We start from the raw sequence: 27,963 nt of genomic DNA on the forward strand, positions 1-27,963 counted from the left end.
AGTAACCAAACAGTTAGAACAAACATATTTAATTAGGTGATTGTGTTTTATTCCAGGCAGAATTTTGGAGGAGGACTTGAAAAATGTGAATTCTAGTCTCAGAGTCAGAGAACATTTTCCCTCTCTGTTTTCAGCCCTTGTAAGTGTGACTGCATAGCCTGATTTTTGACTTATTAGGCTCTAAAAGCTTTAATAAACCTACAACACAGAAAAACCTATACATCTCAATATTGTTGATTCAAGGCCTTCAAAAATTACAAGTAGGGCCCAGTAATAGAATTTAAATAGAACAAAACTGAAGTTTGAATTACGTTACAGACAATCTTTCTTGCCCACAGTTAATGTCACTGCTCAGGTTTGGAACAATGCAGTAAGTCTTTCTGTCAAGAACACGTGAATTGGGGTGTATTTTGAGCTTTTAATTATCTACTGTGCCTGCAAACAGGTCTCTTCAAGGCACATACACACAAGGCTAGCAGCAGTGTTACCTCAGAAGTGAAAAATTAGAATTTACACTCAACTAAATTTTGAGAAGACTTCAGTCTTACGCTGACACATAGTTTAGTTTAATTATTAGGTAAGCCTCTACTGTTTTAAATTGTATTTGCAAACTCTGGAAAGGGCATGCAGTATATCATGCTTTATCATATGTTCATCCCTTCTGGTTTACCTTTCCTCTTCTGCATTTTCAGAAGAAGTAGAAGAGAAAATTTTCTGGTTTGAAAATATTTTAGAGAAACATTCTTTACATATTTTTGAATATTGTGCCTAATAATTACAGTTCCCGTAAATTAACCTAAACTACCTGCATTAAAAGCAGTTAGGAACAGATTATCTACAGATTATGCTCCTAAAGAAGGAAAGGGGAGAGAAATCATGATTCTCCTGATGGTTTTGGGAATAGACTTTTCCTAAACATCTGGACAGAATTCTTTTATTGTTTCATTAGAATTTATGCCCAAGGTGGACAGCAGTGAAAATGGTTTTACACCAAGTTTGGCAAAAGTCTTAAATATGGTGTATATATATGAGTTTTATTTTTAAGGTAGATAAAAGTAAGACATGATTTACAGATGGCTTGTAAGCATGGAAAGGGACATTGTTTAAAAGAACAGAAACAATTTGAATTCTTATTAGATTATAAATATGAAGTCATTAGAGCATCTCTGTTTTTACCTTTTTTTTTATTACTTATATATATGAATGTAAGAATTCCTGCATATGCTATTGATGTAGAAGAAATTTCTTGCAAAGTTTATTTGTAGAAATTACCATTTATGATTAACTTAAATAAAAATTTTTCTAATTAACTTAAATTCTAAATTTCTAAAATTCTAAATTTTAATAATTCTAAAATGTTTTATAAAATTTTATCACTCATAAATCCTGAAAGTATGATTAGTATTATCTTATATAGAAAACAAGAAGTCTCTTTTCATGCTACCAGAGGAAGAAAAAACCCAACACTTAATTTAGAAAAGATGACACTAAACACAGAAGCTCTTTTATAAATTTAGCAAAAAAATGCACAAATGCTCTGGAGTATTTCCATGTAATAGAAGTCAAAAAAAATAAAACCAGGACACGTGTGAAAGCATTTTGGTAGGAAACAATTGGATGTATCTACAAGAATTTCTAACTGGACAATATTTGCATAGAAAGTTCACAAAACGTGTCCAAATAATTACTCCAAGATAATTACAAAGAGCATTCAGTTCGTAATTTCACGATTATTCTGAAAATTTACTTTAAGGAAATTACACACATGCAAAAATGATTATGTAAATACAATACAACTTTAAAAAGTGAAAAATCCCTTCAGGAGAACCAGAGTCTAAGCAAAATCTTTGTCTAAATAATTGTTAAGTTCAACAATTTACAATGCATCTAGATTAATCATCATTTTCTTCTTTGTTTCAGTGTAACTGAATAATAAATTGGCTGATTTACTCATATTTGGGTACCGTAAGATGAGTGAAGCTGTGACACTGATTTTACAGATGCAACACTGCGTTCTGAGCTGTCATTGGATACAATGGCCAAAAAATACAAAAATAGTCAAGAGAATATGTAAAGAAAGACACAACCTTTAAAGAATAAAAAGCTTCATTTTGCACTTTACTCTTCTGCTTTTCATGTTCATAATTTTCTATGCTTGAGATAATCTACTACATAAACAAACTATGAGCTCAGGGGGAAAATGTTCCCCTAAAATTCAAAGAAAAGTGAAGTCAAATAGTTAAAATAAAATTTTGAGGTATATTTGAAATGCTGCCAGAAAAAAAGCATAGTCTGAGTTACAGCTAAAATATGCAGTGTTCTAAAAAGCAAAAAGCTCCTTCCCAATTCAGAAAAAATGTAGTGATATATCTGCAGGAAAGCATCTGAAAAAAACCCTTTACTTAAACCTTCACACTCTCCTCTCCAAAGGATCTGTCAGCATTTGACTGGTTGACTTGTTTGTATTCTGAGACTCAGGTTTCCTGCTGAAGCACCCACAAGCACTTTGTAAATGCCCATGGCATTCCATTAACAAATGCAACTCTTCCTGTGACATCACCTGAGAAACACTGGTGAACGGATGCAAATGATCCTGTGGTACCTTTAAGCAGTGCACCTGTGAATAGTTTTGATGTGAATAAGATAAGCGCTAGTAACTTAACCTGCTTATGATTTTAATTTCTTATTCAATATACTTTGCCTGCTATTTTGCAACAAGAATGACACTGCATAAAACTAACTGCAATTACTCTGTGGTACGCAATATAAACACTCACTTAATGATAGAAATGGGGGGCAGGGAATAAACTTCAGAAAAAAAATCCCTGGATTTTTCCAACAATTTCTATCAAATGCTTTTCTTGGAAACCAAGAAAATACTACATAGCATTGCATCTGCATTAAGTATTTGCTCTAGCTGCCACTGCTATACCCCAAGAGCAAAATGTAACTACTGAACTTCTGTACAGATGGTCTTGACTCAGTGTTAATGTGAATCCTTGGAGAATGTAAACTTTGCTTCTCACATATGCAGTCACTTCAGTCATTTTTTTCAGAAATATGCAAGGAATTGCTTTTGCAGAAATGAAACAAAGACAGAAATCTACATTACTGCAAAGCAGTAACTGCAAACCAGAACTTGAGTCTAGAATTCTGTACTCTTTAGAGCAGACAGCTATTCACAACATACATATCTGTGTGGATCTTCAAGAAAAATACACAAAACCACACATGTACATATATTCTGAAAATCAACAGATGCCAAACAGTCCTTAGGTTGCATGAACTGTAAAATCTGTCTCAAAGTGAACATCTGGAACATTTTAATCTTAAATCCAGAGTCGATCTCCTAGATTCCTCAGGGATTATAATGAAGGACTGACTGCACAAACATCTGCCCTTATCTGCTAAAGGATTTATTTTCTTAGATAAATTAGGCAATGTGGCATCTCATCCAAGCCATGCTGTTAATGTTTACAGTTGCTAGACTGCTATACTTCCATTAGCCTAGGATTACAACTTCACTAAGTTTACTCAGAACAATACAGTTATGGTGGTTTATGGAAGCTTATTTTTGGATATTTGTAATTTTGGCACTCTTGAAATGTTTAAGAATCTCCCTAAATCCAGAGATTGTTTCAACCTTTTATTTTTTCATGGTTTGTGTGCTTGTTTATTTACTTTCTACCTGTGCAAGAAAATTCTAAAATCTAAAGTAACAGAAGTATTAAGAAGAAACAATAAAAATGTTCTTGATAGTGAAATTTATTTTTTAAAAAAACCATTATTTCCATTACAGTGTCTTAAAACTTCACTTCCAGATAGCATTTCTTACAAAAAAACACACAAATCCCACACATAAATATGTGCTCTACTACCATTTGATCTGTCTGAATCAGGGTTCTCCCTCTAAAACATGAGTGTACCCTGCAGTGACTGCATAGGTTCTTTACCTCCTCAATTTTCACTTGGCAAGTAGCCCAAGTCTCTGCTTTAAATTTCCCACTTGGTAGCACTACTATGGCACCTGAAGAGTAATTAGTTGAAAGAAAGGGAATTTGGACTGTTTGCTGAGAAGGAAAAAAATGTGCGTGCCTAATAAAGATTTTTTTCCTTGAGTACCTGCAACACCATTTATTTATTTTTGCTTAGAATGCACCATCCTTTGAATAGACTAGTGACCATTTTTTCTTTTTTTAAACCTTCCAGAAAAACTGAGTGAAAGAAAACTGGTTTGGTTTTAAAGACATGCTATTTTGATTTTAGTCAGTCTTTTACATTACAGCAGCTCTTATATTTACAAATTTTGTCCCCCCCTTTTCTGTTTTTTTTTTTTTTTTTAAACAGTTTCCTGATTTTCTATTTCAATTTTCATATTGTTTTTATGGACATCTAAGGTGTAGTCTTCTAGGAAGACAAAACCTCAAGATGTCTGAGAAATCATAATGTTTTATCTAAACTATACATGTAATTCCCTGTGAAGTTTATGCTGCCCGTGAAACTTTGTATTATAATACTGTTTGTAAGATAGGCAGATCTTCATTGGTTCCAATGATCTTGGAAAGTCTTTTCAGTTCAATTCATTACATATATATAGTTATGCAAAATGAGTAGAAGAAATTAGGTTTTCCCTCCTCTAGAAATTAGCAGTTCCCTAGCACTAAGAAAGTGAAAAGTGCTGCTCCTGATACTGCTTCTGCCTTCTGTGCAAAGACAGAAATGCAAAGAAGTTTGAGGGGGAGGGGATTTGATTTCTTTTTTAATGTCTGCCTCCTTCCAGCAAGTCCATCTGTTGTAGCACCATAATTCTGGAAGCAGGATGTGTGTGTGACCAACAGGAGACAATTACTGCATAAGTGTTTGTTGATTCAGCTCTGTAAAGGGCAGGCCAATCACTACAGTACGAACAGAAAAGAATTCCAGCTGAGGAGCTGCATATAGATTAACACAAAACACATATATAAATGAGAATGGGGAAAACCAGAAAGGAGTAATAGCGTGGAAAAGAATTAAGTAGGAACAAAGACTGAAGCAGAGAAGAAAGCTGGCATCTTTGGGCTGTTAACCAAGTAGTTTATTAGCCTCTATGTTCATAAATTTTGCTCTCTGGCTTTCCACCTTAACAGAGAAAGATGGGATTAAGTAGATATGGAATTGGCCTGAGCCCCTTTTAAAAGAAAACTCCAGTTTTCTTGGGGCATAAGGAGACAATGCCTGTTCTTCACAGAGGAATGGGTGTTAGTTTCTGTAGACTGACCAGATTCTCAGCAAAGCAAAGTTTGCAGGACACAGGTTTAAAGTGAAACTACCCTCACTCATTTGAATGCACATAAAATGCCACCACGAAGACTACTCAGGCCTCAGTACACAATAACTGACTCAGAATCCCCTAAAAAGTATTCCAATTCATATTTTTTCATAATTCTGACTATAATAAATTAAACTACAAAAATCAATGTTATCACAGTTTCAGAGAACTGCAATACAATTAAGCCAAACATTATGAGACAACATAATGAAAAGTACTTTACCTCTATGGTCAGTTTACTAGTTTGAACTCTCTGATTAGCCAAATGTAGCTGATTTGTTAGTTTTTCATTGGTTTCTTTCATCTCCTTCACAGAAGCCACTGCAGTCTTTTTTTCATTCTGTAAAACAGCTATCTGCTTCTGCAATGACTTAATTCTTTCCTGCAGTAGAGTAACAGTGCAGCCTGGTTTCTGGAGGGTGATATTTCTCCTTTTTGCTCTGTTCACTAAACATAAAATGTCATGTTACTAAACTGACAGATCATCATAAGTAACATGATTTCTGATCTTGTTTTGGCCCTTTAAAACACCCTTGAAGTCTTCAAAATATTTTTCAGTAAGGAAATTGATAAATTAACAGTTAACCTATAAAAATATACAACATTTAAAACATATAAAACCAATCAACCTATAAGTGCTCAAAGTTGTCCTTTTTCTGAAGTGCCAACACTGCAAACTCAAAAAGGACTTGGAAGTTAAATGTACCTCTGATTGGTATTACTGAAAATAAGGCCTTCAGTGTCTTCAGTCTTATTAACAGACTGGGTTTTTTTAAGGTCTAAGCCAAAAGCCATTAATTTGTTTCATTAGCTGTGTTGGCTACAAGGGGCAAACATGAACAAAAGGTAATGAAAAGCCTCGTATCAATTAGTAGATTCAATTGGTGACACTTAGTAGGAGTATATATTAACTGTGTGAAAAGATGCTGTTTGACAGTCACTTATTATTTGACAATTTCACTTTAAAATAATGAGCTAAATATTTGAAAGTACACATACAACTTTAAACAAGCAAATTTTGTAACAGCATTCAATGGGTTTATGTAATATAGCAGAGGTTTTGGTAGGCAGGAATGCTTCGTCAGTCTTACTGACAAAGTTGCCAAAAATAAATAATATTCCTACCTTTGTTTAGAATTGATGGATGTGACGTTATAAGATGGCAGATCTTCCTCCTCTCAGAATGTAACTTTTCTAGGTCTTTACTCTGTGAATGAGACTAAATAAAAAGAAAAGCACAAAGTGAGCAACTCTTCATTGTGGCACACTGAACAAAATATGGCAAATTTTTCCAGTTTGAATTGAAACAACAAAAATTACTTCAAATAATATACAAATTCCAATGAATTCCAGTTTGAAAATGAGTCTTACAATATCAGCCAGTGAAGAGTATTTTCCCATCAAATGTAAAAGAATAAATTAACTGTTATAGGTAAGTCATAGCCTTTTCTGAAGAATCCCAGAGAAATATGAAATATCTGTTAATATACACATTACTTTTTTAGATAAGATCTGAATTTACTAGTAGGTAAAAAAGATGATTTGTAGTAATTGAAAGTCTACAGTATCTTATTTTTCAAGATATTTAAGTGAAACTAAAAGGACTAGTGGTCTCATTGGTTCAAAAGGAGGAAGACCAGATTACATACAGAGCTGTAACTAGAAGACACATGAATCTATGTGAACATGCAAAATAAAATCACTGTGTTTGACCAGGGTTAACAGAAGTCTGCTGTATGCCTTTCAAATATGTGATTTGAAAAATCAGCTGTTTCCAGAACCTATCCAATGTCCAATGACAGAAGAAGAGAGTGAAGAAGAATGTTGCTTGCAATATGTAAAATGAAAATGTCTTACTCTAAAATCAAAGTACTACTTCACTGAGTGTATTTTTAAACACCTTTGTTCTGGAATCCTTCAACATTTATCCAACTTTTAAAGTCTTCAAATTGCACTATTTATGTGGTACCATGCAATATATTTCTGGCCATATTAATAAATAAAATAGCTGTAAATAAAATTTAAAAGAGTAAAGAGCAACATGTTCACTACTAACTGCACTGAACAGATTACTAACATTGCAAGACAGCTTCGCCATGAATTCTAGATTTCTACAATCACCACACAGTTTCAAGGACCAAGAATTGAGGTCTGAGCAGATGATGAGCAAATGATGCATGCCTGCAGCAAAAAGATGGAGATCTCCACTCTAGGCCACAGTTTTAATAAACGTATGAGTTGTAAGAGAGTGCAAATAACTTTGATGACACTGCACAGGGTATTATATATTTATACCATGTGGGGCAAAATTGACGAAAGTAATTTTGTCATAAATGTCATCCTTAACCCTTGGCATAGGTCAGGACTTCGGTGATTTCTCTAGCCTTTCTTTTTATGAAAATACCATGAAACAGCTGGAGGGTCCTTTAATCCCCTCGATCGATTTAAGAATTTTGTTAAAATCAGTTAGGGTTCCCAACTGTCTACACTAAACCTTTGTGCAATACTATCTTCTGTCCTCACAAACCATTTTTTCAAATGCTTTTCCTACAAAATGGGAGGAGTTCTGCTGAAGCATATTTAACTGTTTAGGGCTCTCAAGACGCTTTCTGTGTACGTTCCAATTCCACCAGTCTGTTAAATATGAGCATCAGGATATACCTGTGTTTGTCTCTTCCAGTAGAAACAGAGAATAAATGCAATACAGGCCTACAGAAGAGGTAGTGGCTGAGCATGAGAGAACAGAGCCTCCAGGATTGCCTGCCTTGTATGTCCTCACTCAGGAGCAGCAGGAGATAACAAGAGTAACACACTCTGCCAGATTTTCACATTATATCATGTGCACCTACTCATACTATGTATTCTATACCAACAGATGATTGCATAAGAATTTTCCTTTTTTCATTTTTTCTTATCCAAAAGGTTTTGATGGGATAACACAATCAAGATAATGTAGGAAGACCAGAGAGTTCGTATTCACTTTAAAATTTTGGAGACTAAGAAAATATACCTTTTTTTCAAACCTTTTATTATATGACCATATAAAACTGAATTTCAAACTAATTAACTTAAAGCAGCAAGTTTTCCAGTGTTTCAGTATTCTGTTTCTTGAACTAAGAAATAAAAATATCTGCTTGTGTTTTAAATTCCATGGACTGATTTATTTGGGTAAACACAGGAGGGAAAAAGTATTAGACACTGTTCAAATGTCCAAGGATGAGTCATCTGTTACTGATTGTATGGAGCCTCCAAAGACCTGGGAAACAACCAGCTGGCTCTCTTCTGTGAGAAAACAGCATATAGATGTTAACAATGAGACAATCAGTACAAATCCCAGACACTGAATTTAAACAGACTAAGAAGAAGGCAAAAGTATACTTTTCTCAAGATAGAATCTCCTAGATATAGATAGAGTCAAAAGCATCTTTGTAAGACGGAGTCAACTTGTCCAGTGCACACCAAGCAAAGTGAGAGATGTTTATACTTGGTGAGTCAGTACACAATTTGGCTAGATGGGAGGGACGGATGTTGCTCTTTCCCTGTTATGGGTTAGGTCAGCCTGTTCTGTACAGCATATCTGATTGAGAGAAAGTTTAATGGGATGTCTGTAGCATTCTTTGTCTGGCCTGTGAGACAGCAGCATTAGATTACAGCAGCTTAACATTTTTTAATCAGCTTTTGCAATCCTGACAACCTCTCCAAATACCTTTGCAGACTAATCGTTCAGAAAATATTTTAAATGACAATGAATCTACCCACTGAATATCTGGAAGTAGATTTTATTTTCCCTTCACAACAAGAGTCAAATTAATTATGAGGGGAACAGCAGTGCTAATACTAAACTTCAGCACTCCACATAGGAGAACAAAGCAAGTTTTATTATATACCTTTTTATTATATTGCTCATTTTGGCCTTCTAAATGAACAGTGTTGCAGGACTTTTTTTCTTGTTGTTTACTTCTGTCTGGCAGTGGATCAATGTTTTGCACTGTCTTCATAATCACTGTTTCCAAACTTTCAGGATTTGGTATTTCAGAGTTACTAAAACAGCATGTTCAGGAAAACAAAATCAAGACAAATACTAAAAGTTCCAAAAAGCCAATGCTTAAGCATATAGAAATTAACACATGTAAAAAAGAAGAGATCTAATATAAAATCCAAACAGTACTAAGGTGACTTATTTAACAGATTTTACAAATAAATAAAAAAGAAACCTATCACTGAAATGGTCTTAAAAAGTTCTACTCTGTGAAAAAGAATCTCACTCTATAATGCAGGGAAGTCTGAGACTTCAGTTGCTTCTTAAAGGACAGCTTTTGCTACAATCTACAAAAGTGACATACATGAAAAAATACTTGACAGTATTTCAAGTCTGTGAATGGCTCATAAACTACTAAATTTCTACTTTCCTTCATTTTCACATTTTGTAACAAAACAAGTAAATGTACAATACTTTATAATATTTAGTTTCCACTGAGCTTCATTTGTAGTGTTATCTGAGACAAACTCAAAAACTACACTTTAGTGAAATCTCTATTTAGCACCCCTTTGGAGTGTTTTTAAATTCTGTAAACTTGATAATCCTTTCACTGAGATTGCTTGCCATGCAGAGAAATGGGACCTGAAACTTTAATTATTTTTCAAATTTTTCCTTAAAATTGCACTAAATGTGCTCTTAATTGACAGTTTTTCACTGCCTTGCCTCAGATTATCATTTGCTTTCTTATATTCAGTGAAGTCTATCTTAAAACTTGAAGTCTTGGACACATCATTTTCTATAGCATCAGTGGCTATTTATCATCATTTGTGTGAACAGACTTGTGAAGAAATCCCTTGACAGAAGGCTATTTTGATTTGTTACTCTTTAAACCAAGATATTTAAAATGGCATAACTGAGTTCAAATTAAGTTGCACTATCATAAAAATCTATGGTTTAGTGATGGAGGCTACTTAACCAGAGAAAAAGCCTCAAATTGAAGAGTTCACACAGAAAAATGTTTATACTTTTCAAAACTTGACATACATTAGTATGTCTATTGACTGATGAGAAAAGAAATCAATGTAATGGTTTAAAAATGTTGCAGTAGCACTGAGATATTTCCAACTACATACACATTCTCCTCACCTGAATGCTTTCAAGGAATGTTCTATTTAGAAAATGGAAGGCTTGACTTTAGAAACTCAGAGGTAGGTACTAATGATAAAGAACAGTATTTATTAATAAGTAGAAGAGGGAACTAAATGAAGATACTTCCCTAACTTGTTGAGACTGACACACTGAAACCTCCCTTTCAAAAATGTTCACTACTCTATGACAAGAATTCCCTAAGCCACCATTTGTACAATGATCGAAATTAGTATTTATGGCTAGCTACGACAACTGAAGCTATGCAATTATTTTCCACTTCAAACTCGAAGTGGAATGACAGTGTGCTCGCTCAATTTTGCTCTTAAAGAGAACAACATAGTAAATGAAATAAAAAGCTCACTAACTGCAAACATGCATCCACGTTTGTGTAAGTGTAAACATGTATGTTTTCTATTGAAATCAAACCTGCAATATGAGAAAAAAACAAATAAGCTTTGCATTAGTGATATCAACTGACAAATTACATGGTTCTTAATTTGTTATCTTGCTTGAAATACTGTGTTCAGGAACCCCTTATTTTGCATAGGGAGTAGCAGCAGAAGGGCTTAATTTGCCACTGTTGATTTGCTGTGTAACACATAAAGCCAACAAGAATCCTATGAATGATTCCATTTTCTTTATTCTTTTACCACCTTTCCTGCATTTCAGATCATATAGGCTTGAGAAATTTCTTTGCTTGTCTCTTAGGACAAAGTCCTGACAAGGTGTGATAATCATTTACCTAGTGACCTACTGCTTCCTCCTCAAGTATGCGGGGACAAATGGAAGAAGCAAAACTTCTAAATGTTTATTTAGCTTGCCAGTGCAATTTTCTGAGAGCTTTGTGACTCGTGACTGGGACTGTATGTGGTAACAATTACCTTTAAAGAACTGATTTTTAAACATCATTCAATTAAAGTTAGTACAATGACTGTGCATAAAACATACATGAAATAATTAGTGTGGATGGTTCTTAATTTAAAGGATGTTAAACAGCTTGTAGACATCTGCTAGCAAGCTGAAATGGGTCATTCAAAATTTATCTAACTAAATTAAGGGGAAAAAATGTTTCTCCTCCCGGGTCGGCATGTCACAAGATAACTAAACCGACTTAGTAGGCTTGCCTGGGAATCCTTAGCTGTCAGTGGTGAATATGCAAAGGGCCAGCAAATTAAATCAACCTGCCAAACTGTCAATTTCAAGCCTCATGACTGCATGAAAATAGCATCACTGGAAGAAATCAAGCATTGCCTTCTTTTGGGTTTCCTGGCACCTATTCAAATACTCATGCAGTTGTGGTTAATTTCACATGCAAATTTCAGTCAATAAGCTCAGAACAAGACCTCCCAAGATATTTCAAAGGATCTGACAGTATTTTTTTTGAATACCAAATCAACAGTAGTTGAAATTCAATCTCCATTTGCTAGTGCTTTACATATGCACAGTGTCCCCTCTACAGGGCTAAGTTAATGAGAGCCGTACCTGCTTTCATTCACATCCTCCCAGCCGTCCTTACTGAAGTTCTCAAATACATTACTCATAACCTTGATGGACTGTTTGAGAAAAGCTCCATGATGTCCCAAAGAGCTCTTTTCCTTGGCTGTTTTTAATTTAACCTTGGTGCCTGTTATCTTGCAATTACATTGCCCAGAGGTTGCCACTGCTCTGGCTTCATCCGGCAAGCATTTCGGCTTTTGCACTTGACTCAGCAAATCTTCACTTTCATTTCTCAACCTGTTAGCTTCTGCCACTTGCCTGTTCAAAGAGGCAGCTTCTCTTTCCTTCTCATCAATCACTAACTGAAGTTCTGATTTTTCTTTTTTCATTTCACAAATCCTCTTAAGTAGTGTTTCCAGCTCTCCTTCTCTTGTGTCTGCATCTTCCTTTTGTACTTTTAAAGATTCTTTCAAAGAAATTTTCTGATTCAATAAGTCTTTATTTACTTCTTTCTGTTCCCTTAATTCCCCTTCAATAGCATTGAATCTTCTTTCTAGTTGTTGCACCTAACAAAAGCAATTTTAGCATTCACAGTCTTTCTGCCCACCCAGTAAAAAAATTAATTATGTTTTCAAATATATTTTTATACAACAATAATATTACATGAAGCACAAGGACAAAAGCAATCTATAATCTTTAAATTAAAAATAATTCTAATGTACTGCAGATGAAAACATTTTAGCTGCAATAATACAGCTGTTAAACAAAGGGCAAAGAAGTTAAAATTCAAGGCAAAGTGACATAGAAGTTTAGGTATGCTAATAAATCTTCCTGATGCATCTTCAGGTCATTACTGTATTGGTTATACATACTAATTGAATTAAAAAAAACATTTTCAGAAGGATTACTACTTGGAAATACAATTTTGTGCTAGCTATCTAAATCAACAAGTTCTTTAAAGTGTCATAAATACGCACACAAAATATTAATTTTATTCTTCAAAAAACCCCAAACAAAACCTAGCAAGAGACATCAAAAACTCAGCACCTAAACCCATGAAAGATAATATGTCTTTGCGATTCACTGAAAGGAAAAATCTATCCTGTTTCAATTAAGAGACTTTAACTTTACAAGTTCCTCATATAAATTCTGAAGGAGTGTTCTACCTATATACGACATATATGCTCTGTCTGTAAAGTCCTTTGAGGCTTACTCATACTCAAGGTCATTAACCATAAACTGATTCCCTATGATGTTCTGGAGCATTTGCATAAAGCAGCAACTAAACTTCACAATTTCAAGCAAGAAGGGACAATTTTAATTTTAACAGATACTAAAATGAATATTTTAGTCTATGAGATTTCCCCAGAAGTAGAGTAAGTTTTGTGTTCAGTAACCACTTATTCCAGTACTTTGGAGAAAAAATCTTTTTTACTTAGTTTTGTACAAGCTCCATCCCCACTCTTTCCCTAGGGGAACTGTCAGGGGCTCTAGATTTCTCTGGTTTCTATGGTTAGGAAAGACTATATTCCAAGAATGCACAAGGCTAACTTGAACGTGTCACCTTGTAAAATACTGGTCAGTTCCTTCACTTTGTAGCATACAACATGTCAAAACTACCTTTGACACTGAAAATACTGAAACCATACTATTTCTCAATGAATGCTACATGTTTTTACAAGGACATTTTGCCAATGTATTTGAATTATTTTAAAATTTATGGAATCCATTATGAAGTGGGTACCACAGATATGATTCAGATAAATGTACAGGGTAAATTCAGACAAGAGCTGCTCAAACTTCATATACATTTGTGAATTTGATATGGAATTTGTGTGTTTGATAGCAAATCTTTAATATGAATACCTACGCACTGCTACTTTCCACTATGGAAATTCATAGCACTCCCACAATGAACAGACATTGCCTTATGGTTACATAAAGTTACTGGGTGAAATTAGAAATAAAAGGGATTTTTTCAAATGCTTCAATGAAACCAAGGTTTATTACTGAAACTGCAGTTTGCACTTTCCTCCCCAGTGACAAGGTGTTAGACCAATACCTTTCTTCAATCATCTTCCTAAACTGAGTTTCTGCTATTATTTTCTCAGTTCTTTAAAGCAACCTTTTGCACTCAGTAGCACTTAAAGTCATGTATGACAGCTGGAAGGAAACAAACAATGAAAAGCTTCTACACCTCTCCCTGAGGTACCATCATAACTCTGTATATCCATAGAGATAAAAATTATGTAGTACCTGGCAAACAAAATTATAGTTCTGAAATATAGATGATAAGCAAGCATAAACTGTGTGACATTTCAGATGGTAGCGTTCATATTATTTCAATTACTCACTCTACCTTAAGATAAATGAATGTGAGCACTTCCTATTCTGTGTGTTATTATTTTAACATGATGTTTGTCATTCAGTAATAACGAGATGACAGCCTTCATTGCCTGACCATATGGCAAGTGTTACAAGTATATGCAATCACATCATCTGCTGTAAATTACCATACTTCCTACAAGTTAATTCACAAATAAAAAATAAATAGACATACCTGAACTGACATTCAAAGTTATAGATTTGTTTTCATTCAATTTAAGCATGTTTTTAAAGATTTATAAGTAATTAAACAAATAGTTTTGCAAAATGACAAACAAAAGGCATGATACTGTTTGAAGGATGCCTTTTCTTTGCAAGCAAGTAAAACATATGGTAAAATACAAGTGAGCCCTCTGAAGTGAACACCTGTTAACATACTAAACTACTTGTGTATATTACGAGGATCAATACAAATAGCAACTAGTTACGAGCATCTTGTTACTGTAGGAGGCAAAACATGCAGAATGTTGAGCAGTAAAGATAAAATACTTATCATATTTGCTAAGCTAAAGAACACTACATGCATACAGTATTATCTTGTGAAAAGAGTGAAAGATTCAAACATAGAGAATATTTGCATATATAACATAGTGCTAAAATTTAAATATAACAAAAGGTGGATTTATCACTATTATGCATCAATTCTGTTCTGTAGCAAGAACTCTATGGAGATTAACACCTGATATCATATCACTGATTCCTGCTTGGCCTTGTCTGCTCCTCGGGAACCCATGAGGTGAGAGAGGGGTGGGACAGGCTCGTTAGCTGGTGCTCCAGAGGGCTATATAAACATCTCCAGGGAGCGCGAGCGACCTGGAGCATGGCAAACAGGAGCAGGTAAACAGGGGCTTGGCACGGCAGTTCGCACAGGCAGGGCAAACAGGTAGGGCACAGCGAACTCCTAGTTTGTTTTTGAGTTGTTTTTTTTGTTGTTTGTTGGTGGGTTTTTTTCCATATTTCAACTTAAGCCAGTAACGGTTTCTAAAAAAATGAAAGCCGTCGCTACTGTTAACACTAGGAATATGTTGACACAGAGAGAACCCTCCAAAAAGGATGCAGCCATTCAGGTCTCTGGCTGTGCAGACTGTTTGACCGTGGCAGCAGTGCCAGAAGACATTGTGAGAGGCACCTGTGTGCGATGCGAGCAGGTCAAAGATTTGCTCTGCATGGTAGCAGAGCTCAAAGAAGAGGTAGAGAGGCTGAGAAGTATTAGAGAAAGTGAAAGGGAAATAAACTGGTGGAGTCACACCCTTTCGACCTCCAAGGAAGTCCAGCAGGAGACAGTGATGCCCTGCCCCTCCTGCCATCAGGAGGCAAACCGAGTGGACAGGGGGAATGGAAACAGGTCCCTGTTCGGAACACCCTCTCGACCCCCATCATCTCCCCAGGTGCCCTTGAACAACAGATATGAGGCTCTAGACTCAGAAACTCAAGTAGAGGTCAGGCAAGAGGAAGACCTGCCTGCAGGATGCACCCTGTCTACCAGACGGGTTACAACTACAGCTATAAGAAAAAAGAGAAGGGTAGTTGTGGTAGGTGACTCCCTTTTGAGGGGAACTGAGGGCCCTATTTGTCGACCAGACCCATCCCTCAGGGAGGTTTGCTGCCTTCCCAGAGCCAGGGTGAGGGACATTGGTAAGAGACTTCCTGAGCTAATTTGAACCTCAGATTACTATCCACTATTGGTAATCCAGGCTGGCAGTGATGATATTAATAGAGTAAGTGCCAGGGCAATCAAAAAGGATTTCAAGGCACTGGGTAGATCAGTTCACAGGACAGGCACACAGGTAGTATTTGTCTCAGTTCCTGTACTTGCTGGAATGAATGAGGAGATGAATGAGGAGAAGTGTAGGAAAGCCTACCTTATCAATTGGTGGCTAAAGGATTGGTGCCACTGTCAAAATTTTGGGTTTTTTGACCATGGGGCAAACTCCACAGTACCCAGTCTTCTTAAACCAGATGGGCTTTAGGTATCTAGGAGGGGCAAAAGGATTGTAGCCCATAAGTTAGCGGGGCTCATCAGGACGGCTTTAAACTAGGTTTGAAGGGGGAAGGGGTTGAATCCAGGCTCTCCAAAGAGAAGCCCAGGGATGAAAAGCCAAAGTTAAGAGTAAAATCAGCAGCCCAGTTGAAGTGCAGGTACACCAATGCACGCAGCATGGACAACAAACAGGAGGAGCTGGAAGCCATCGTGCAGCAGGAAAGCTATGACATAGTTGCCATCACAGAAACGTGGTGGGATAACTCACATGACTGGAGTGCTGCCATGGATGGTTACAAGCTCTTCAGAAAGGACAGGCAGGGTAGGAGAGGTGGAGGGGTGGCTCTATATGTTAGAGAGTCCCTTGACTCTGTAGAACTTGAGGTCACCAATGATAAGGTCGAGTGCCTGTGGATCAGAATCGGGGAAGGCCAACAAGGCTGACATCCTGATGGGAGTCTGTTATAGACCACCCAACCAGGATGATGAAAGGGATGAATTATTCTACAAGCAGCTGGCAGATGTCTCAAAATCGCCAGCCCTTGTTCTTGTAGGTGACTTCAACCTGCCAGATATCTGCTGGGAACTCAATACGGCAGAGAAGAGGCAGTCTAAGAGATTCCTGGAGTGTATAGAGGACAATTCCCTGCTCCAGCTGGTAAATGAACCTACCAGGGGTGGGGCCCCACTAGACCTGTTGTTTACAAACAGAGAGGGGTTGGTGGGAGATGTTGTGGTCGGAGACACACACACACACAGTGACCATGAAATAATAGAGTTTGCAATACTCAAGGATATAAGGAAGGCCACCAATAAAACCTCCACACTGAACTTCCGGAGGGCAGATTTTGGCATGTTCAGAAGACTGGTCCAGAGCATACCCTGGGAAAAAACCCTTGAAAACAAGGGAGTAGAGGAGGGATGGACGTGCTTCAAGAAGGAAGTCTGGAGTGCACAGGAACAGGTTGTACTGGTGTGCCAAAAGGTAAGCCGGCAAGGTAGACAACCAGCTTGGTTGAACAGGGAGATTCTGAAGGAAATCAGGGATAAAAAGAGAGCTTACAGACTATGGAAAATAGGGCTGGCTACTCAGGGTGAGTTTAGGAGTATAACTAGGTCATGCAGAAAGAAAATCAGAGAGACAAATGCACAATTTTAAGTCAATTTGGCTACTTCTGTTAAGGATAACAAAAAGTGCTTCTATAAATACATTAATAACAAAAGGAGGGGCAAGGAAAACCTCCATTCCTTGTTGGACTTGGGGGGAAACATAGTTAACAGGGATGAGGAGAAGGCTGAGGTACTTAACACCTACTCTGCCTCAGTATGCACCAGTAGAACAGATGGCCCTCGGGACAACTGTCCTCTGGAGCTGGTAGACAGGGACAGGAAGCCAAACAGCCCCCTGTATTCCAGGAGGAAATAATCAGTGACTTACTGAGGCACCTGGATCCACACAAGTCCATGGGACCAGATGGGATCCATCCTAAGGTGGTGAGGGAGATGGCAGAAGAGCTTGCCAAGCCACTCTCCATCATTTACCAACAGTCCTGGCTCTCCAGGGATGTTCCAGACAATTGGAAGTTGGCAAATGTCACGCCAATTTACAAAAAGGGTTGCAAGGAGGACCCTGGTAACTAAAGACCTGTCAGCCTGACCTCGGTGCCTGGCAAGGTTATGGAGCAGATCATCCTGAGTGCAATCACACAGCACCTACAAGATGGACAAGGGATCAGAGCCAGCCAGCACGGGTTTAGGAGGGGCAGGTCCTGTCTGACCAACCTGATCTCCTTTTATGATCAGGTGACCCGCCTGGTAAATGAGGGGAAGGCTGTGGATGTGTCTGTCTGGGCTTCAGCAAAGCCTTTGACACCATCTCCCACAGCATACTCCTGGAAAAGCTGCAGCCCACAGCTTGGACAGGGGCACTCTGTGCTGGGTTAGGAACTGGCTGGAGGGCCGGGCCCAGAGAGTGCTGGTGAACGGGGCTGCATCCAGCTGGGGATCAGTCACCAGTGGTGTCCCCCAGGGATCAGTGCTGGGCCCAGTCCTGTTTAACATCTTTATCAATGATTTAGGCGAGGGGATTGAGTCCATCATCAGCAAATTTGCAGATGACACCAAGTTGGGAGGGAGTGTTGACCTGCTGGAAGGCAGGAGGGCTCTGCAGAGGGACCTGGATAGGCTGGAGAGTTGGGCTGATTCCAATGGTATGAAGTTCAAGAAGGCCAAGTGTCGGGTCCTGCACTTTGGCCACAACAACCCCTGCAGCGCTACAGGCTGGGCACAGAGTGGCTGGAGAGCAGCCAGGTGGAAATGGATCTGGGGGTGCTGATCGACAGGAAGCTGAACATGAGCCAGAGTGTGCCCAGGTGGCCAAGAAGGCCAATGGCATCCTGGCCTGCATCAGGAACAGTGTGGCCAGCAGGAGCAGGGAAGTGTTTCTTCCCCTGTCCTCAGCGCTGGTGAGGCCACACCTTGAGTATTGTGTTCAGCTCTGGGCCCCTCAGTTCAGGAAGGATATTGAGATGCTGGAGCAGGTCCAGAGAAGAGTAATGAGGCTGGTTAAGGGACTTGAGCACAAGTCCTGTGAGGAGAGGCTGAGGGAGCTGGGGTTGTTTAGTCTGGAGAAGAGGAGGCTCAGGAGAGACCTCATTACTCTCTACAACTCCCTGAAAGGAGGTTGTAGCCAGGTGGGGGTCGATCTCTTCTCCCAGGCAATCAGCAACAGGACAGGAGGGCACAGGCTTAAGCTCTGTCAGGGGAGGTTTAGGTTGGATATTAGAAAGAAGTTCTTTACAGAGAGAGTGATCAGGTATTGGAATGGCCTGCCCAGAGAGGTGGTGGATTCACCATCCCTGGAGGTTTTTAAGATGAGGCTGGATGTGGCACTGAGTGCCATGATCTAGTAATCACAGTGGGGTTGGATCAAGGGTTGGACTTGATGAACTCAAAGGTCTCTTCCAACCCAGTTAATTCTATGATTCTATGATTCATGTAAAGTTAAATACTCAGCAAAATAAATTAAGGTTCCTGAACTTGCAGTGGCACAATGCTAAGCATATGTTACTTCCAATTTAGATAATTTGTTATTTTTTAACATTACACCTCTAAACATTCTTCTCATTTTCTCTGACATTAGCCATGTTTATCTTAATGATACATTTACAGGTGCTTCCATAGAATTAATTTCTGCATGCAATCCTGGAAACCCACATTTTTAAATTAGGAAAGGAAAACCATGGCTTAAATTCAGGAGTACTGACATATATATATATATGTGTGTGTGCGCGTGTGTTTGTGTGTGAGTGTACATATATATATAGACATAGAATTCTTATATCACAATTTAAGTCTGTTTGCTGGGGTTGATATCTTACCTTCTGTAACATCTGATGTGAAACTTCTCTCATATTCTTCACTGGAGTATTATTTTTGACCCCATCATCTTCACTAAGTTTACGAAGTGGCTCTGTCAGAAAATAAATAACACATTTCTATAATTGAATAAATAAAATACATTGTGACATCTAATATGTCACTAAAACAATCCCTAGACATTTTAAGGAAATGCATTATTTACTTCCGCAATTATTTCTAATGTGGTCTATTTTCTTGACAAGCCTTTTGGTCACTTTCTAAAGAGTGACCTCTCTTCAATTATTATTGAAGAATCTCTGTAGCATCACAGTATGTTTTTTTTCAGAGTATAAGCTTTTCAAAGGTACAATAGATCTGCAGGTTAAAGACACTGTACTTTCATTCCAATTTTTATTCTTTTATAGACTATTCCCTCTACGCCTTAAAAGCAGAATTCATTGCCTTTTTATCTACACAGTCACTACCAGTTTTGTTCTCTAGGTCTTGTTCCCTGCTAGGAGGATCAGAGTGATTGGTGAACAAAGCAAACAGTAACTGAATTAGGATAGATGAAAACTTTAAACCCTGGTTTTTGTTAAGTTAAAGATCATGTACTTCACCAGATGAATCATACAAATTATTCCACTGAAATACTGTGAAATCATAACAATTAGGAATTGGCACAACTAATGAGAGTAAACATGAATCTGTGCATCAGTGTTGGAGACAGCTATACACTTAAATACTTAAAATCCCAAGTTAAAAATTATCTATTGAGAAAGAGGAATGCTAAGAAAATGTTTACAAGCACTAAGACGAACAGTCAATCAGAAGTAAACCACATTCTGTTTAGATTTTAATCAAGAGCTTAGCACTCATAAATTGCCCACTGCTCAAAGAAATGTGCAATTACACACCACAGAAGGTTTTCATCTTAGCGTATGAAATATTACATTAAAGAACAAAAGAATCCCAACACTCTAAAACCACCACAATATTCGTATTTATTTTCTAATCCTTCTTTCCTCCAAATTAACTTAAAAAATTAATCTTAAGGGATAAATATCTGTGCTACATGGTGAAGGTCTGCTTTAGAAGTAATATTTCAAACTACAAGCAGACACTGTAGGTCACTTAAAAACTTTTGATTTATAAACAAAGAAAGTGTAGAAGAAAACAGTGTTACTCTCTGTAGATTCACAATCCTCTTGATATAAACAGTGACTAACAAGTTTGTTAGAGTGAATTAGACCTTTCTTTTGTCTTTGGAACGTGTCATGGCCAATTAATACTTCTGTATTCATGAAATAAATGGAACACTATTCTAAAGATAATAAAAGCTGAAAAAGGTAAAACTATGCATCTGGGGAATATGTACCTTTACCTTGATATTAATATGTTAGTTCCCATGTTACTTCAGACTACAGTCCCCCAGCACAGTGGTACTGCATACATTTAGAACATTCTTTAAGTAACACACAAAGATAATATGAACATGCTTTTCATCTTTTTCTAAATATTCACTCATTTGAATGTCTGTTGTAGCTTTTATATCAGCATTTACTGTACTCCACTGAAAAGAAAAATTATTTCCCATAGTCAAAGAAACTGATCAAAGCACACAAGGTGTTATGTTTATTATGTGGATGTATTAAAATGCAATTTAAAACTCTATAAATAAACATACTATATGCAGATAATAAAGAATACTGCTGCAAAATAGATAGAAAAGACTATACATGTTCAGTATTATCACAGAAGACAAAACGAATGTAAATTCAAGTAAAGCCAAAGGTCACTGATACATAACCCTTTCTATTGAAAGGGTTATAAATGGCCCATTCAAGCCCCTTGTCCTCTCCTCCCTTCTAATTGTTATGTAATTGTTCATTGGACCTGGTTAGGGAGGCAATGAAACAGCATCACCTGTAACTAACTGTCTGTCTGGGATAGCAGAAAGATACATTATATCAGTCTACTCAGCAAGATGTGCGCTCTACCTGTCATACTACTGCATAAAAAAATACCAACTTCTCCCTTAAGGAATAGACCCACAAGTCATAAACCTCACTCTTTTCAGTCATCAAATTACCATGGTCTTACAGAAGCACACTTATGTCCCACTGAGAAAACATAGTTAACTGTCAGCATCAGAATGTAACACTTAATTCCTAATTAATAGTCACCAAATCTGATGATAAGTCAGTTCAACACGGCTGCCAAAATGGTATTTGAACTATGATACCACAGTTCATTATTAGTATTTGCAGAGTCTTCTCACACAGAAAAAAATACCGGTTTTAAAAAGAATAATAGAGCTGTGTAATAGTCACTCACTATATAAACCGTATAGAACCCACATAAACCATCAAAAGAATGACTTTTTTTTTCTGTAACGCACACAAGGTGAAGGATTTCCCTGACAGACAGAAGGTGTCACAAAGTGACCTTGTGCTATGGCGCACTGTCACTGGGTTACTGACCCAGCTACCCATGGTACTGGGTCACAAAAAACAGCTGGCGGATAACACCACTGTGAAGACAAAAAGGGAATGCCATTCTCATGCATAAGCTGAGGACACAGTAGAAGTCTCATAATGAAAAAAGTCTTCAAACTGCCTCCTTGAAGAAATAGTGGGCCAACAGTTTACTGTCTTTTAAGAAGTATTTTAATCCTATTTTTCTGAATAGAATTTGATGAATCCACTATCCTGTTTTTGGAGGAAATGACCTGACTACCTGCCTACACATTCTTTACCTTAATACACAAATAATGATATGAACAGCATGAATAGTGAATTTGGATTTGATGACTACTAGACAATAATTGGACAATGGAATAAAAATGGAAAGCAATTGGGAAGTGCAGGAACAGTTTCCTTTTGCCCTGATCCCCTTCATCTTTGATCATCACAGTTTGAAAAATTATACAGAAGAACAACAAAGCTATCCAATTCTTTTTGCTGAAAAACATAACTGATATCAAATGAAACAAGACAATATGCACTATTTTAATACAGGAAAGCTCTGTCTCTTTTACAGAATTTATCCCTTGATATTAGAATACCTGAAGAAAACAGGTATTTGCTAAGGTGAAAGTGAATTCCAACATCAGTCCTAAGTGCTAAAGAGGTTTTGCTTAATACGTATCCTTGGACTGTAATCTTAGCAGAAGTTTTCTGTCCATTTACACGATACCTATAACAACACACACTGGAAGAGGTAAATAAAATTTGCCCAACACACTTCACTAGTAATTTAACCCTTCTCAGTCCCAAGAAACAGTTAATCATCACACCAGTAACCAAACCAGAACTGTGCCTCCTCCCACAAGCTTTTAGAAGAGGATATTTTTAATCTGAAAGATAATGAAAAAAGAAGGAATAAAAGACTAACTGTTAAAGCACTAAACATGTCAAAAACTGGCAGTTTTAGAAATTTCACTGGTTTTTGGAAAAGGATGGATATTACTCAGCAGGCCCTTAACTCCTTCTCACTGCTGGTTGTCTTGCACTTTCTTTCTGTATAAAGACTAATTAAATTGGAAAAAATGAAGAAGTGATTTTTAAAGTCAGTGTTTAAAACCTTCACTAATTCCCTTCAGCTCTGTCTGTGGCTATGAACATAACATATGAGAAGCAGTACAAAAGAAAACAGTAACTTTCAGTTTTCAGCAGCTTGATATTTCCACTAAGTTTTAGAGATACAATTTTAAAATGAAAGGAAAAAATATTTTATTTCTTCATTCATTTATTTTTCATTTCATTTATTTTTTTCATTTAAGTGACCAACATTATCATAAGAAAACAGAAAATAGCCACCAGCAGAAAACTATGATAAAGAAGGGTAAAGCTTTATTGGTAAAAACATGTAGAGTACTTCACCAAGTCTCCTACTTTCCTTTGCACAACACTGTGTAAAAAGAATTCACCAGAGAATCAATACATAGAAGAATGTAACTATGAACTCTTGAATATTTCTCCCAGATGATTCAGGAACAGCTAATAGTACAACGAATCAGAGGAGTGATGGAGAGGCAACAGTAACATATTACCTATCTGACTGACAAAGACTCATCTTCATAGAACCATCAACTACTATAAAGATTGTAAAGATATAAAAGAAGATACTGATGATCAATTCTTACACAAATGTCACCATTTTGATTTACTTTCAAATTCACACACTTTATCAGACAATCAGATAGTTTTAAAAGAGAATTCTGAATAAGCACCAAATTTCCGTATCACTATACCTCAACATGCAAAAACCATTTCAGATTCTGCAGAGAACTTCATAAGCATATAAACATATTTTAGACTTTACATATATACATTGATATATATGTATATTACTATACACATGTGTTTTGGTTTTAAACAAAATAATTGACTTATTCTATATGTAGTATACACACACAAGTTGCAAATGTTTTACTGTGTATATATATGTGTGTACACATAAAAATTGTCATAGATTTAATAGATGTGTGGAAAACTACTGGGCAAACATACTTGCAAATCACATATATGGCCTTACGCTTTTAAAATACACATTTAAGAAAAAGAAGTCAACCTCTGGAGACAAAAATAACCTCAGAATCAGTATTTCTTATAGAAAACTGTATTGGGTTTGCATGATCAGATTTTAGTAACAGGAGTGTTACAGCAGTAGCTTCTGTGAGAAGCTGCCCAAAACTTCCCCCATGTCTGGCAGAGCCACTGCCAGGTGGTTATAAGAGGAACATACCACTGGCCAAGGCTGAGCCAATCAGAGTTAATGGCAACATCTCTTGACAACATATTTAAGAAGAAAAATAGTTACTGTGCAGATTTAATTGTGCTTGGGGAAGAGAAAAGCGAGAATATATGAGAGGAACAGTCCTGCAGACACCAAGGTTAGTGGAGAAGGAAGGGAAGAAGGTGTTCCAGGTGCCGGAGCTGAGGTTCCCCATGGTGCATATCATGATGAGGCAAGCTGTGCCCCTTCAGCCCATGGAGGACCACAGGAGTGCAGAGATCCACCTGCAACCCATGGAGGAGACCTGCACCAGAGCAGGTGGATGCCCTGAACTGTGAACCTGTGGGAAAGCTGTGGTGAGGCAGGCTCCTGGCAGTGACCTGAAGACCCATGGAGAGAAGAACTCATGGTGAAGCAGGCTCCTGGTAGGCATTGTGACCCTGTGTGGGACCCACCCTAGAGTAGGTTGTGCCTGATAGACTCCACCCTGTGAACAAGTGATCCATGTTACAGCAGTTCGTGAAGAACTCTTGCCCATGGAATGGACTCACACTGCAGAAGTTTGTGGAGAACTGTCTCCTGCAAGAGGGCCCCACGGGGAGCAGGGGAAGGACTCCTTTTGTGATGAACTGATTGTAACCCCCATTCCCCATCTCCCTGTGCTGCTGGGAGGGAGGAGGTAGAACTGGGAAGGAGGGAGGGGTGGGGGAAGGTGTTTACAAGATTTGTTTTTACTTCTCATTTTCATGTTTTGATTTTGTTTTATTAATGAATTTAATTAATATCCCCAAGTTCAGTCTGTTTTGCCAGTGATGGTATTTGTGAGTGATGTTTCCCAGTCTTTATTGCAACTTTTGTATATTTTGCTATATTTTCTCTCCCCTGTTCAGCTGCAGAGCAGCTTTGGTGGGTGCCAAGGTCAACCTACTACTACATATACACATATAAAATATTATACCTTCCTTTTTTGTTGTAAAAATAGTTAAGATCCTGTATTGTGAACTTACCCACAGATTGGTGTATTTTCATCTGATCCAATTCTTCTTCAAGATTCAGTCTACAAAAGAGGAAATAAGAAAATAAGAACCACAGAACAATCACATATGCCACTCAATCACACAATGCCACTAAAATGATTTAAAAAATTAAACCAAAACCATATCAATACATTACTGGGAAAAAAATTGTTAACACTCAGGAATGAGTTCTAATGTGATAACACTTAGCATACTTCATGTGTAAGGAGTCATTTGTACAGCATCTTTTTAAAATTTACAAATCATCTGAATTTCAAAAATTCAGATACAATGTTGATCGTATCATACATCAAGAAATTTCAGCTGATCTTTTTAAGTAAGAAAATACCTGAGATAAAAAAAAGACTGGTAGGAGGTAGAATCCTGTTAGGATGGGAATAAGTACTCCGTCTCAGGTGGAACCACTTGTGCAGATATATCTTAGCAGTTAGCAACTCTTTGAGAAACTTATTAACAAAATATTTCCTGCCCTTCTTCCAGCCTTGATCTACCAGTATATTACTACCATAGTTTATTCTGTAATATTAACCAGCAGAATTACCTGAATCAGTCTTTTTCAATTTATTAAAATTACAAACAAATAAAGTCACCAAGATAACAATGCTAAAGTCTCAAAGTCAAATTGGGAAATGCTAGAATGAAAAATATTAATTTAAACTGTTCATTTATACTTGTGTTTTCTGATACAATCTCTAACTATATAGTTACACACTATTTCAGCAATAAAATCCTCATCCATTTTAGCCAAGGATCCTACAGCACACAGAATAGAGCACAGTCATTTAATTTGCCCCTTTCACTTACAATAAACACATATCTTATACAAATACACATTATTCTAGCAGTGTTGTAGAAGTTAGATTGCTAGTTTTCTCACAGTTATTTCTGCTCTACTCTGAACAGTAGCATCTATTTCACAGGAAATTTATGCTTTACACTACTTTGCTCTCTGAGATAAGGCATAAAAAACTCTGGACAAACTATTTTAAGGAAAGGCCTAAAAAAAAAGGTCTTCAAGTATACCTAGTATATTACAGTACCTTATACATCATATGCACCTCTGACTCAGCTGTAAAACATGAATTAAAATGAAAATTATAGATGTGAAAAATTAGAGTAACTTGTTTTGCATGACACATAAGAATCCAGCTGTTTTTTCAGGATCACTCAGCTGCCTTCATTGGCTTTCTTTGCTCTTCTTTCATCCTCCAAAACTCAGTCAGTCATCATCAATTTCTATTACACGGACTACAGTAGCCTTTGTCTCCACACTATCCTAACTCCACACAGTATGTTAACTTTTTGCACAGAATTGCAAAGTATTTCCTTGAAAAAAACATTTTTACATAATTAAAAACTGAATCCAACATGACTGCTTCCTGCTTGAACCTCTATCTTCTGAACAAGTTAGTTTTCAACTTCAAAAACATTATCTGAATGAAAATGTTTATGAACATATATAATGCCTCTCTATACTTCAATTGACAAGCACACAATAATGATTGTATAAGATTTTTTAAGAGCAAACTTTTCACAAAGATTTTTCTTTAGGCTGAGGAAACTTCATGAAGAAGTAACTAAATCATATTAAATAAGTAAAGGGGTAGATTTATAGTCTGAATATCTGAAATGCCTCTAAAAAAATTAATCCATCTGTGAAATAGTCTCCAACTAAAGTTATGATACATTTAGGCCAGAAAAATTTCAGTCAAGTCCGGACAAGAAATTACAATATACAACACAAGATCCAATTCACAGAAGTCAATGACTAGCTTGCATGAATGTTAGAAATGCTCAGGTGGGTTAGCCCAGTGCCAGGTCCATCCATCACCAGTACTCCATCTCCAGCAGAGGCAAAAGCAGATGCTACTCAGGAAAGAGAGCAAGTATAACAGTTTCTGCAGTCTGATTCAAACTTTCCACCCTAGAAGTGGCATGTAAGCACTACTCTTTGTTTCTTCAGCTTTAACTGGTTCCCTGTCACTAAAAGAACCTTTTCTCTAATCCCACAGCAATCAGATTTCTTTTTCTTAACCTTTCAGTTGTCAAAGGCAACTGAAAAATGCAGAGCAGATTGCTACTACCACATAGTTACTATCACTCTTCCATAATTCCAGCAGGTTAATGAAGCAGGATTTCCCTTTAAAAGAGTCACAGTAATGCTTCCCCCAAAAAACTGTGTTGATCTATGCTTAGTGATCTCTCTCTCCAGTCATTTTTTTGGGGTTGGTTGGTTGTTCTTTTCATCTCCTCTCCAAGCACCATTTTTTCCTGAAGACTGACTGCCACCTTCCCAAGTATGGAAGCAGTCAGGCTCACTGGTCTGCAGCTCCCTCTGGAGCCCACTCTGTAGATAAGAGTTAACAGATGCAACCTGCCAGTCCGCTGGCACAGTGGATGTTAACAATGAGATTACAGTTCAGCAATTTCATACTTTCACATCCCTTGGGTGTGAACATGCTTCAGTTTCTTCATACCTTGGTATGGGAAGAATATTAGCATCAAGATATTAACAACTAATCAACTTGACCTCATAATTGCTTTAAATAGGTCTAGCACCTTTAATCTATGTTACAAAGAATATCTG

At 37.1% G+C, this 27,963-nt stretch overlaps 1 protein-coding gene across 8 annotated transcripts in view; it reads right to left on the minus strand.

The window, feature by feature from the left end:
- Positions 1-27,963, minus strand: part of CNTLN (centlein) — a 185,606-nt gene that overhangs the window by 53,195 nt on the left and 104,448 nt on the right. For 5 of the 8 annotated variants that reach the window (XR_007630627.1, XM_050329958.1, XM_050329957.1 and 2 more), the window contains exons 12-15: positions 25,347-25,396; positions 19,620-19,711; positions 6,434-6,527; positions 5,532-5,755 (exon numbers count right to left, since the gene is read on the minus strand). Coding sequence is in view for 7 of the 8 variants with exons in the window: in XM_050329958.1 (XP_050185915.1) it covers positions 5,532-5,755; positions 6,434-6,527; positions 19,620-19,711; positions 25,347-25,396 (460 nt within the window). In the remaining variant the exon portion in view is untranslated. Of the gene's footprint in view, positions 1-5,531; positions 5,756-6,433; positions 6,528-9,195; positions 9,350-11,918; positions 12,440-19,619; positions 19,712-25,346; positions 25,397-27,963 lie in introns of all 8 variants that reach the window. The other 3 variants (XM_050329960.1, XM_050329959.1, XM_050329962.1) reach the window with 2 other exon arrangements.

The sequence above is a fragment of the Myiozetetes cayanensis genome, unplaced genomic scaffold (genome assembly GCF_022539395.1).
Source record: "Myiozetetes cayanensis isolate MyiCay16 unplaced genomic scaffold, myiCay2020 scf4, whole genome shotgun sequence".
Taxonomy (NCBI): domain Eukaryota; kingdom Metazoa; phylum Chordata; class Aves; order Passeriformes; family Tyrannidae; genus Myiozetetes; species Myiozetetes cayanensis.